This window comes from Staurois parvus, unplaced genomic scaffold (genome assembly GCF_062004578.1).
Source record: "Staurois parvus isolate SC_StPar_1 unplaced genomic scaffold, SC_StPar_1.0 ptg001058l, whole genome shotgun sequence".
NCBI lineage: Eukaryota > Metazoa > Chordata > Amphibia > Anura > Ranidae > Staurois > Staurois parvus.
The window spans coordinates 418,546-431,927 of NW_028318854.1; the positions used below are offsets into that span (position 1 = coordinate 418,546).

The window sequence follows — 13,382 nt, forward strand, 5'->3', positions numbered from 1 at the left end:
GATGCCAGATGAACAGGCTGCAGTGAGGACACCGTTGGATCATGGGACAGGTCAGTGTCTGTTTTTTAAAAGTCAGCAGCTATAGTTTTTGTAGCTGCTGACTTATTTTTTTAGATTTTGATTGGAGCTCCGCTTTAAGTACTGAGGCCTTAATGTTTTCAGGAAGCCATGTACAGCATCCTGCTGGCCCTTCCTAACAGCCATGATCGGCCAGCATTTCATACAGACCTAGTGGTGACATTCCTAGGTCAAAACTAAGGTATGTAATGGAAATGTCAAGGTATTATTTAAAGGACAGTTCAGTGTGAAATAAGATAAACTTGAAATTGTTCCTTAACATTCAAACCTAAACTAGACATAGTTTGAATGTACAATCCTTTTTAGATCTACCAACTACTACAAATTCAACTGATTGTTTAGGCATTCCCTTACATGACAACGTTTTGGACATTATACACAAACTGCAAAGTGTATGGCCAGCTTAAGATTCTATTTTCAACCTTGTCACCTGCTTTGTAATAAATGAGAAGGACTGTCTTTGGGCCCATTTTCTCAGTAGTGGTTTGGGAAGGAACAAGATGGCAGAATGTGTGTGTGTTATATGTCCACATCCCACAAATCGTGTACAATTACAAACAAAATATGTAGTCATGGACTTTGTGTGGACATATAGAGAGAAAGAGAAAATGACTTCCGTAAAAATAACTTTATTATGTACCATTAAAAAAAATCTATTACACAAAATAAAAAATGACTCTCAACATACATGTTTACAACATGCAAAGATTCTGATTACAATTCACATGTGGACTCGATCGATCTTTAAGCAGAGCTCCACCCAAAAGGGGTAGTTGCGCTTTAAGGATTGGTCCCTCACTCCCCGTTAAGGATGGGTACCTGAAATTGACAGGTACCCGCTCCCGCTTCTGGTGCGATTGTCTAGGTGATCAGAAGCAGAAGTTGTCCTCCTCCCTCCCCGTAGTCTTCTGGGACATGTGACAGGTCCCAGAAGACTACGGGACCATTCACAAAGCACAGCGCTTCTTGCGCATGCACAGTGGGCACCCAGCTGTGAAGCCATGAGCTGTCACAGACGGGAGCCCACACTAAAAATGCCGGACCCGGTGAAACTGGCTGTGGGGAGAACACCGTGGGATTGAGGGACAGGTGGGTGGGTGTTGTTTAAAAGTCAGCAGCTATAGTTTTTGTAGCTGCTGACATATATTTTTTTATTTTCACTGGAACTCCGCTTTAACAGCAAACAGCAGGGTAGACTGGAATTCATAGCATGTGCATGTTACCCACAGAGGTGCAAATGAATAAGCCAAGGTAAAGCCACTGCCTCTTGGGTGGGAAATTCTGGTACAATCAGTAAACAGCCAATGGTCTAGTATACATAATTTTAAAATAGAAGGACCAACTTCCCAATGGGGAAGCATCCAGACCCAATGGAAGTAGGTCACCATAAAGACAGCATGGTAGTCATGGTACATACTGTATATTCCAAAGAGGGGGCTCTTGATAAGTATCTTACAAATGCAGTTTACATCAATCCAGCATGTATAGTGTAAAACTTGCACTAGAAAATACATTCTGGTGAACATGAGTGGTACTCATGCGGGCACCCAGATCACATGTCCTGGGTCCAATACTGTGACCACCCGACTGGTGTTTTTTTTTCCTAGTGAATGAAAGTGTTGTGGAAAAATCCAGAATACAGTCTTGTGCAATAAGAATATTATCCATGTTAATTGAACGTATACAGTACGTTGCACAAGGAAAGTGCTCTATTGTTTTCATTTTAAGATTTTTTTACCATCTTTCTCAACATTTTTTACCCCAGACCCCAGAGGAACCCCTAAAACAAACACTAACATTTACCAATTCATTGCAGGTCAATAGGAAAATATGTCCCTTACATTGGTGGTCATTAGGAATACTGCAAACGTTACAGACAGCTAGGTGTCATGATGGCACTATGCAGGCTCTTTCAAATGCGAGATCAATTAGCCACAGCTCAAGGAACCTCCAGCAACCTCTTGAGGAACCCTAAACTTCCACTGATCCCTAGTTGGGGGATTGGTGATCTAAGCAAACAAATTAACATTTGATATACCATCTCACTGATAACAGCCAAACCCACTTATGTAGTCCTGGAAATCTCATTTCCTGTGAACTTCCAGAGGACAATCTCATTGCTCAGCCATAACCAGCTCACAAGATAACCCCAAGTCTTCCAAATAATAAAATTATACCATTTCACATTTCCACACATTCTGGTTTATTAACTCATAATTGTAGGGGATAGCCACCAAGCCTGTAGCCTGACTGAAGCCGATAACCACCAAGCCTGTAGCCTAACTGAAGCCATGTTTGAAAATTCCTGAACAAAAGTATGTATTGCCTCACTTTCACCAACTAGCTTTAGATGGCCCTAGACAGTTCTTCCTGCAGACCTATATAATAAGGAGGGCATTGAATTGTTCTGGAAGTTTTGCATGGTCTTGGATGCACCAACCGTCAAAGAAGCCCATATGCTCATAGCTCACCGTCTCTACTTTCTGTAAACCAGGAGCTCAGAGAGCTAAGATTGATGGTCTGGAACTGGATCCTGCCATTAGAGGACGACCCTTTGTGGATCCCAATGCAGACAAGAGGATATTGTTCTCCTGGCACCACCAGCATTTCAAATGTTTTCAGGGGACAAGGCAGGGGGAAATCAAAATGCTGCAACAAGAAGAACAAAACATTGGAAGAACAACAGTATAAAAGATTCTGGAAAAATAATAGAAGGAGATGGTTAATGTGTTTGTATAGGCAAAAACAACTTGTTACAATTTGACACCATGCCATTGAAATGGCAAGAGGTATTGTCATTTGACTGACATGCATCTGCTAAAGGTCAGTATACAATCCCTGTAGAAGTCCCAGGAAGCCTTATCTATAAAGAATTGACTTGATTGGTTTAAATTTTTGCTTGTTTTCTGTTATATATTTTAATTATGGCATTTCATATACAAATTTGTGATTTTTGCTTTTACTGTATAATCTATTTAAATGCTAGGCAAATGCAGGATGTTTGGAGTTTAAGCAATTCCCTTTGTTAGCTAACTTAACAAGTTAGTTATGTTAATAAAGATGCAAGTTTAAACTATTTGACTTCAGGTTTGGTATTTTTTTCAAGAAGGTAATAAAAAATATCATGGTCTGAGAAGGTGCAATGGAGTTGGGGACAAGCTAAACCCACACTGGTGATACAGAAAATGGAAGAACCAGGTGAATGCTCTTACCTTCATCAACAGGAACTTTTCAAGTGGTTGATACCATTCCAACAATAGTACACTGGTTTCCATCGCTACACACAAAAACCAACTATCACGCAGACCATCATGGGCTAAGAACAAGAAGACAGAGAAAATTGGGTAAATGAAATAAAATGGCAGTAGGAGACTAAGCAACACAGTAGTGGACTAGGGTGTATTTTGGTTTTTTTTTACATTTAACATTTTTTTAAATATTTGAATGTTTTGACAACACAAAAAGTCATTTTATTGGAAGACAATGACCATACGTGCAAGGCATATCGCTCCATCTGTCAACCAAACTCATGACTGGTTGAATTGGATTTCTTGGTTTGATTAGTTGCTATTTTTCCTTTGTTCAAGCCAAGATAACCTGATGCTATATGTTTGACTCTTGTAGGATGCATAAAGACACATTAATGTGTGTTTCAGGAGAACAAAAAGATTTTTACTGGATAGGTTTTTTTCCTTATCCATTTCTGTTATTGGTCTAATGTCTGTTGATACCTTTAAACAATACAAAAAGAAGGAAATATGGGAAATCTTACCCACACAACAATTCTTGCACCCTCTAGTGTCCGGAACCTTGGTGGATGCAGATTTCTTTCTGGAGAAAGGAAAAGAAAAAAAAAAAGAATAAATATAGAGGGATTTATCCCTCTCTTCCCTGTTTACTTGCATTGTCCCTCTACTTTTTTTTTTGTTTAGAGCATGCAGTCTCAACTTGTACTATCTGATAATACTGCTTTCTTTTTTACCATACCCTTCTACTGTGAGAGTTCCTAGAAGGTAATCTACAACATTCTGTCATTGTACTGATCAGTGTGCCTTTCTTTTCTATAATATGTGGGCAGAAGCAGCAGCCAAATGCAGGACAGCTCACCCATATGTATTTCTAGTGCCAGACATTCATGATCTGTGTTCTCTCTAACAATAAAACACAGCATCAAATATGCAGCATACTTAATGTGGTTGTAAACCCTATGTATATCCACTGAAGTGACTAGCCTTAGGTGGTACATATAGATTAAACAAATCCTCCTACATCAGTTATACCTGTATTTATGCAGCCCTCTCTCCTCTACAGCCTTTTAAAACACATTTTACACAGTGTTCCTGTGTAAAATGTTAGGGGCTGGTATCTATTGTCCTGCACTGCACAGCATAAAGCAAGTCGAGTTGTGTGTAATCTGAGACCTGAGTGGAGGGCAAGGACACACCTCTCTCTATACAGTCTCATAAGGAAACATGCAAAACAGAGGCTCTCAATCACCTGCTGTGTGCTGGAGGTGGGGCGGGGCCATCTCCCAGAATTGTTTGCTATCTACATCAGTCAAATGCCAACACCAAAGACATGACAGAGCAGACAGAAATCAAGGCAAGTATGCACCACAGATTACTGTATATGCTTTGTTCATTTTTCATTTCGGAGATTTACAACCACTTTAAGTTCTTAGGGCCTTGGTCACCAATCTAGTTAAGGTGCAACAAAATTTCAGGATGGGCAAAGCTGGCTGAAAAGAAGGAGCCAAAGAGTAAACTATGACATACTTTTTAACATAGCACAACAGTATACAGATCTGGACAACTGTTCTGTAATAAATACACATAAATGCTAAGCAATATATTACTAACAATAAATAGTAAAACTGGTAACAAAAGACACACATACTACTAATTTAGCCTTGTTAGTTCATACTGTAGTCAACAAACTGATAACCCTGTGATGATTCAGCCCTAGGGTAAGCTTTCCAAAATGCTTTTCTTACTGCAATCTCCATTACAAGTAAAGTGAGACAGCATGATCATTTGCCCTGATAAAGATTGCCCTTCAGGAGGTTCTACCGAGCCCATCTAAGAAGATCTAACATTAAGCCAAAACTCTGAGGAAGGGGGATTTTGTGGCCCCCGAAACGCATTGGTTACCATTCTTCTTCCTGTGTCACATTGCTATCATCAATAAAGGATCATGAACTTTTCGGATGAGCGTTAGGTGCTCTAATTTTTGATTTTTTCATTTGGGTGGCACTTACTCTGTACCCCACTCTGTGTGCGGCCCAAGTCAAGTCATCTATTCCCAATATCATCTTTGGGGGTTTACAAGAGCAAGAACCATGTCCAGAGCGTCAAATGTTTTTTCTTTTCTATTTTGACTGTCTGGAAACCATGTATAGCTTCCAGGGAATCGAAAGGTTTGTTTCAACAAGAGAGGTGGGAAATCATTTTGGATATTCCCACTTACAACAACTCCCCCAGGTTTGAGCAGAGCATCAGGTAAGTAAATCTTTCTTTATTGTTCCCCCAAACCTAAACAAGCAATAACCCTTGCAGTGAAGGCACAGCCCAACTGCAAGGGATCATTTTTTAGTTGCCTGGAATTGGGTTTTAATGTTCTGAGTTCTGCTATGTGGACAGAGGCTTGTCTTGTAGGAAGCAGCTGAGTGTTCGATCCGAACATATATTCAAATGCCAAACATTTAGGGTGTTCAGCCTGGAAGAACATGACCGATTCCTGTTGTTAATGATTGCTAAGGAATGAGTGCCTTCACCAGTTGCATCCTTGACAATCGCTGATGCCACCTGGTCCATTCATTTACATTACCAGGAATCCCCAGCCATTTAGGCAAAGGGGCAAGGATTGGGGATGACACAATTGCCTTAATATATGGCCACATGTCCATAGCTGAGGAAAGATGTGGCCACCATCCCTGCCCCTTCCCATATATATTACGACACAGGCGAATGGCATCATTGCATTTAGTTGTCAGGTTTTTTTATTTTGGCTGGTGTCAAAGCGTGATTGATCTACACTGTACATTTTTTTTTATGCATCGCCAAATGAGTACCAAGCCCTGCTCGAACCAAACCCCGGTACATTTGGTTCATCACTATTGTCCTCTTATAACTATACTGCTCACCATACCCTCCTACCAAGCCAGTACCTGGGCAGCAGTCTGTGTGTTGGAATGTGAGCCAAACGGGATTCTTTCCGTATCTGTTCATGAAGAGTCAGCAGGCTGTGAGAGTACAGGTGGGAGACTTTACCTATGGACAGACAGGTACACACTGAATACTAGATCCCTTAGTCAATAAGTTTACTGTATTATCAGTTGACATATCCATCTTACCAGTTATGGACATTAACACATTGTTGATGGAATAGACCCAAGTTGTCCAGCCAGTGGTCAGCTACAGAAGATATAAGAAAACCAAAAATATAACTTGGTCTATGATAAGTATATTTTCAGGGGTAAGAAGCCATTGAGCAATGTACCTGAAATATTAATTTTAGTTGGAGATGGACTTTATACACAATATTGTGTCCTTATTTTGTCCCATGTTAAGCATTAAGGAAATAAAATCAAACAAAAAATTGCACGGTGTGCAAAAGCTGAATTCTCACTTACCAAGTCAAGAGAGGCCTGTGACTCTGAGAGGTTTAGCGTATAGATGCCCTGCTCAGCTCCCAGGATAACATGCATATCTATAGTATACACAATAAAACTTATCGGTTATGGAGAAGCATAAAAAGTGCTATAGAGAGAAGAGAGAAAGCTACACACCTTTTGTTGTTGGATGCCTCCAGGTAGTTGCGGAATGGATTTTCAGTGGACATCCGTTAAAGATCTTTTTCAGCTGAAACTCTCCCTGATATGAAAGATGTGGAGTCATACAAGGAGAACTGGCCAATGCAAAGGCAGTCTTATATCTTACTATAATATACCTTCATTCTAATGCATAGAATTGATGGGAACGTGTATTTGAAACTTTAGTGTAAAGGGTAACTCCACTTTGGTGGAAAAAAAGTATAAATAAATACATTTATATATAATTTACCATCGCTACACAAGCAATAATTTAATTTAATGTTATTAAAAATTACCTTTCCAGTTCAATCTGTAGTATGGTAATGTTGTATAAAATTCAAAAGGACAATCTGGAGGTGTCCTGTATACTGTTGGTATACAAAACACTTCCAAAAATGTCAATTCCTACTTGTGTGATTGGCTTACTAATTTTTCCAGAAGTCTGCACTCAGATACAAATTTGATTTTAGGCACCCCCTGTGACAGAAATGCTATTTTTTGTTGAGATACTTCCCAAGGTTCAAAAGAATGCAGACCCTGCAGCTTTTCACATTAGAACACGAAGAGTGCATCAGCTGATTATAATGAACAAAACCCTCCTATTCAGAATCAGTCTGCAAAGGATGTGGTGAAACAAATGGCTTATTATTCACAGCAGAAGCAGGTAGAAATCTGCAAAAAAATGTTGCTAATATCCTTGCAATGTACATTGATCACACCAGTTGGATTGGTTTTTTTTCCTCAACAGTTACTCTTTGACTTTTTTGACAACAGTTTACGCTTCCACTTTTAATAAGAAGAGAGGGAGAAAGAGAGACAGACATTGATAGATGTGTTGCAGCACCTTTACACATCAGATTCACGGGTGTTAAGAAGATAAAGATACCAAACGTTAGGAAAGTAGAATGCAATTATCCTTGAACATTATTTATAATGTTGCCATAGCACAGAGTCGGAGTAATTGTGGCCCTCTAAGTGAATATAAAGTGAACCCGTGAGAATTAAAAAAAAATATCTAAGCTACCAATAATGCTGAAAAGAAGGTACCATACTTGCATAAAAGCAAACCAACACTGAGAAACCTCCCACAGATTACCTATGTTTTAATGCTAGTTACCCGGATGTCATGGTAATTCAAAGGCTTCAATACTTTCTGACTGACTGACCCAGAAGAAGTATGGAGATAAGGAAATTTCAGCTGTACCTACTGCTTGCTGCTGCAGGTCAGTGACTCCAAGCACTCCAACATTTTCAAAGGGAAGTAAGACAAAGGTAGCCTCCATAAGTCCCTCACTATAAGTTTACTTTAGCCTTCAAATCAATTTGTGTGTCGTTCTGGGGTCCCTAAATTGTAGAATTAGAGCAGAAGGCCTTGACTACTGCATTGGCAATGGCTCCCTTCTCATGCCATTCAAATGTGGAAATATCAGAGCCTTGATTGGTCACTGAACTACTGAATTACAAGGGCAGAATGAGGCAATGGGTGGAGGAAGGAGTTAGTGCCAACATAGATCTAAATTGAAAGCCTAGGCCTCAAATCCAAGGAATACCATTAAAAAATAAGATCAAAGTAATTTCCTGCATAAACTTTATAGCATGTGTAAACCCCAGCAACAAAACTTCCCTTATTTGCTCCCTTTGGTCTGTTAAACATACCACCAAAAATCTTTTGTTATATCTGTTTGAAAATTTAAAAAAAAAACTACCTGCTGATCCTGCCAGAAATCCTGTGAACTGAAAACCTCCTGTGCTATCTGACTCTGCTGCACTCTTATCAGTTAACATGTGTCCCCAGTTCTCTCTGTGGACTACATAACAACTTCCACCCTGGCAGGATCACCAGGTTAAAATGAAGGCAAAGGCTAAAAAAAACTAAAAAAAATAAACTAAACCAGCCACCACATCTAAGAACTGGTAAGCTACAATATATATATTGCATTTTTTTTTCTTGGGTTTAGACACACCTTAAGTTGCTCTTACCTCAGTATTTCCTTTAAATGCATAATGTTTATGCTTATCCGGAGTGTATCTTTAGAGAAATATACTTTTTACAGGATAGTGAGCAGTTGTACGTGTGATTCATGGCTAATTTTAGGTGTTGTGGCTCAATAAATCAATCTAAGATCTTACCCGGGAAGCCAATGCCTTTGGTATTCAAGCACAGCACATCCATCCAGAGCATTCAAAACACTCAGTCCATGCAAAGCAGTTGGAGTCCTGTCATTGGGTTTGAATAGCTAAAGGCAAATGGGCTATTTACTTTGCTTGGGAATTTTGCCCAAAGTTTCGTGAATGTGGTGAAAATTAACTTTGCAAAGAACACCCATTCACATGCAAAGAAAATTAAAAAAAAAAAAAAAAAACACAATAGGACAATTGGAACACGGATGATCAAAGTCAGCAAAGTTTCCACTTATTTGTTAAGCTCTGGGGAAAATTCCTATGCAAAATATAACTTTCCTTGGAATGTCGTAGAATTAGACAGAGCAGAAGGCCTTGACTACTGCATTGGCAATGGCTCCCTTCTCATGTCATTCAAATGTGGAAATATCAGAGCCTTGATTGGTCACTGAACTACTGAATTACAAAGGCAGAATGAGGCAATGGGTGGAGGAAGGAGTTAGTGCCAACATACACCCCCAAATCTAAATTGAAAGCCTAGGCCTAAAATCCAAGGAATACCATCAAAAAATAAGATCAAAGTAATTTCCTGCATATTTGCCTTTAGTGAATCAACTCCACTGTATCTTACATGGTTTAGATACAGAATGCATACCTGTTTTGCTTGTGTTCTTCCTTTCTTTGGTGGTAGAGAAGGGGGGGACAAAGACTGAAGATCACGTATCAAGAGAGATGGTTCTAAAAGGAAAGAGACAATGTTGGAGATACAGTATGTAGTCAGGATCAGAACAAATTGCCATGACAGGAGGCAGCACTGACATGGAGGGCAGCAGAAGAAACTGGTGAGAGTTATGATGGATCCAAGAAGGTTGACACTCCAGGAAGTGTCAGTTTCCCAGATGACTTTAGGGGGAATAATGTAGTTAAGAACAGAGTGGAGTTCAGCAGCATGCACAGTAGGAAAGTTATGAATGTTCTCTTCTTTACCACAAGCTCTTTACAAACCTTACTTCCACTTTTTTAAGCAGGATCTGCCTGCCAGCAACTTCCTGTGTAAATACATCAGTAATTTATTATGTCCATTTGCAGGATCCCTTACAGGTACATATTTGCCTCAAATGCTTTACGGATACAACAGGATCACTTTAAAGTGTATGAAAAACTACATGTCAATCTAAGACAATGGTGCTACATGACAACCAGACACATTGATGGCCCTTTCTCTGTGAAAAAAAATCATCCTTTCAGGAACCTTGGGAACTATGCCACATAGATCCCTGGGCCGATACAGTAATATACTCCCTTACCCCGATACCCTTCAGCCCTTAAGGCAAAGCCTCCACTCCAGAAGGTTCTGAGCAGCACAGTGGCTAAATGGTTAGCACTTCCGCATGGCAGTACTAGGGTCGTGGGTTCGAATCCTAGCCATGGCACCTCCTGCCTAGAGTTTACATGTTCTCCCTGTGCCTGCGTGGGTTTTCTCCGGTATCCTCCCACACTCCAAAGACATGCTGGTAGGTTAATTGGATCCTGTCTAAATTGGCCCTTGTATATGAATGTGAGTTAGGGACCTTAGAATGTACACCCCTTGAGGGTTAGGGACTGATGTGAATGTATAATATATATGTAAAGCGCTGCGTAAACTGATGGCGCTATGTAAGTACCTGAAATAAATAAATAAAAAGTCCCAGTTGCCTTTGATCATTTTGAAACCTATATATTATGTAGCACTCACCCATGAAGGAGATACCCTTATATCCTGTACAGCCAAGCAACACACATTTTCAGATTTCCACTCAGAGTCAGTAACCAGTCCATGAGCTTGTTTTTGTTGTTTTATTTGGGAGATAACTTGGACAAGGTTTAGGGGTACATGGGATGCCCAAGTTGACTTGCAGTAATAACTCTGAGGACAAACGTCCTAATTCTGTACAAAAAGATAAGATCCTGAACTTTCTACTCCAGCCAGAGTGGCACAATCTCTTTATAAATCAAAAGCACAGCCTCTGTGAGGAGCACCTGGTCCCCTCTAGATGAATTCTCTTCAGACCCCAACTAGGAAATGCTCATCCACCTGCCTGTACTTTGATGAGTACCCTGGAGCAAGATATTCCAAGACAGACATGCAGCACTGTCCCAGGGAGAACTAGGTAAGTATTGTACCCAGCATCCCTCTCCTGTAGGCCCCAGGGGTGTAGAGGTACTCACACTGTTCTTGTATCCTGTAGCTCTGGTTAAATTGCATTCAGGCCTCTCACTGTGCCAGTTTCTGACCCCACTTACAAGCTGTCCTTCCCTGGTGGACTGTAAGGTAGTTTTGTCATGTGTTTTCCCTTTATTTTCACCTAGTAATGCAGACAATAGCACACTTCCTGTCCTTGGTTGGCTACGCTCACTCACTCCATTGTATCTATGGTTGACACCTAGACTGAACTTCAAATATGTCTCTTTTCAACTCCTTCACGTTGCAGTTGGGAAGATTAGAAGATTACATAAGGAAGGTAATATTTAGTTTGTACTTTCAGTTCAGCTCACAGAAAGGATATTTCAGGCAAGATAAAACAGGTATTTTCTGTACTTGCTGAAAATGTTCTGGAGAAAAAGAAAACCAATGCAACCACTATATCCATGAACTGGTAAACTACAATATATTACATTTTTGGGTTTAGATATTCTTTAACCTCCTTAGCGGTATTCCCGAGTGTAGCTCGGGGTAAAATTTGAGTACCACAAGCGGTAACCCCGAGCTACACTCGGGCTTACCATGCGGAGTTGCTCAAGGAGTCCCAGCAGCACTTACCTTGTCCTTCGCTCCCACGATGTGTCCCCTGCAGCATCCCCGGCCATCTCCTCCGGCCGATGCCGGCATCCGGTTTCCGTGTTCCGGTCCCTGTGACGTCGGGACGTACGGGCGCCGGAACCGGTGGCACATTTGAAATTTTTAAAAAAGGTAATTTTTTAAAAAATTATTATTACATAGTAAAACATTGCTGTTTCAATGCATTTCACATACATTTTGTCCCTAGTGGTTTGTCCTGTGCCCTGCCTGCATTTTGACTGTTCTTTCTGCCTGGAAACTTAGAAAAGTCCATGGCGTCCAAAAAGCGTCCCTTTACGTCAAAAGCGGGTTTAGATCAGCTAGAGAACAGCGATAGTAAATCAGAACCACTTGCAGAATTGAGTGATAATGATTTGTGGGGGAATTCCTCATCAGACACTGAAAACGATTTTGCGACTTTGCTCAGCGATGTGCGAATTTGCCTCTGTATTTAAAATTTCAGTGTTTTTGGTTTGATTATATTATTGAATTAAATTTATTATTATTATATTATTATTTTTTATGATTATTTATTAAATTATAATTTATGATTTCGGGTTTCAAATTTTATCCTACCCGGGATGTTTACTAGACTAGACTTGTTCGTACAGATTTCAGTGAGTTATTCCTAAAAATTACAGCCTACAATAAAAAACTACATATTTCCATGCAAAAAAATGGTACCGCTTTCAGCACAAAAAATCGGAAATAATCAGACGGCCGAGGAGGTTAAAGCATGTATGTTGTAACAGAATAATCTACCACGTACTTTTAAAGTTGGTTTATTCAGCTGTTGCTCTCCGCTTAGCACTACTCACCAGAGCTAGCTGCTGGCAACTGTTTCCTTAACCCTTCCTGATAGGCCTGTGCTACATTTCTGGGTCTGCTGGGTCCACTGTAACATCGTACCAAAGTGCTAGGAGTGTGCAGGCGATCCTGATCCCTTTTTACATCAGCAGAGGAGGTGCGAAATCTGGGCTGCAGTATAATGAGACAGAGTAAATGAGAAAGGGGAACAGGTGCTGTACGTCAACTAAATTCACGGATGTGAATGTTACCTTAGGGGGAAGGGGAGGGGGAGACTCATCAGCAGATATGTCACTATGGAGGTCCACACTGCCAGGTCTTGGAGAAAATAAAAATATATTAGTTTTCCATTGATTATTTTAAAAGCAAATGCAAACCATACCTAATAATTAATACCATTGCACAGATATAGGGAGGAAACACATACTCCTGAAATAATTAATATACCAACAAGCATGAGATAAAAGTCACCCAAGCTGATAATAGAACAGGTGATCTGAAAAGGTGAGCTATTTCAAACCATGGCTCACTCAGCAGCATCTACAGTGGGGCAAAAAAGTATTTAGTCAGCCACCAATTGTGCAAGTTCTCCCACTTAAAAAGATGAGAGAGGCCTGTAATTGGCATCATAGGTAGACCTCAACTATGAGAGACAAAATGAGAAAAAAAAATCCAGACAATCACATTGGCTGATTTGGAAAGAATTTATTTGCAAATTATGGTGGAAAATAGGTATTTGGTCAATAT

The 13,382-nt window shown here is 40.1% G+C and overlaps 1 protein-coding gene across 2 annotated transcripts in view; it reads right to left on the bottom strand.

Moving 5' to 3' along the window:
* MAP4K1 (mitogen-activated protein kinase kinase kinase kinase 1) overlaps window positions 1-13,382 on the bottom strand; it is a 115,117-nt gene that overhangs the window by 8,724 nt on the left and 93,011 nt on the right. For both annotated transcript variants that reach the window (XM_089658195.1, XM_089658194.1), the window contains exons 17-26: window positions 12,887-12,953; window positions 12,647-12,806; window positions 9,666-9,748; window positions 6,866-6,950; window positions 6,710-6,786; window positions 6,431-6,491; window positions 6,245-6,347; window positions 3,851-3,909; window positions 3,291-3,394; window positions 2,550-2,727 (exon numbers count right to left, since the gene is read on the bottom strand). In XM_089658195.1, coding sequence (XP_089514321.1) covers window positions 2,550-2,727; window positions 3,291-3,394; window positions 3,851-3,909; window positions 6,245-6,347; window positions 6,431-6,491; window positions 6,710-6,786; window positions 6,866-6,950; window positions 9,666-9,748; window positions 12,647-12,806; window positions 12,887-12,953 — 977 coding nt within the window. The remainder of the gene's footprint in view (window positions 1-2,549; window positions 2,728-3,290; window positions 3,395-3,850; window positions 3,910-6,244; window positions 6,348-6,430; window positions 6,492-6,709; window positions 6,787-6,865; window positions 6,951-9,665; window positions 9,749-12,646; window positions 12,807-12,886; window positions 12,954-13,382) is intronic.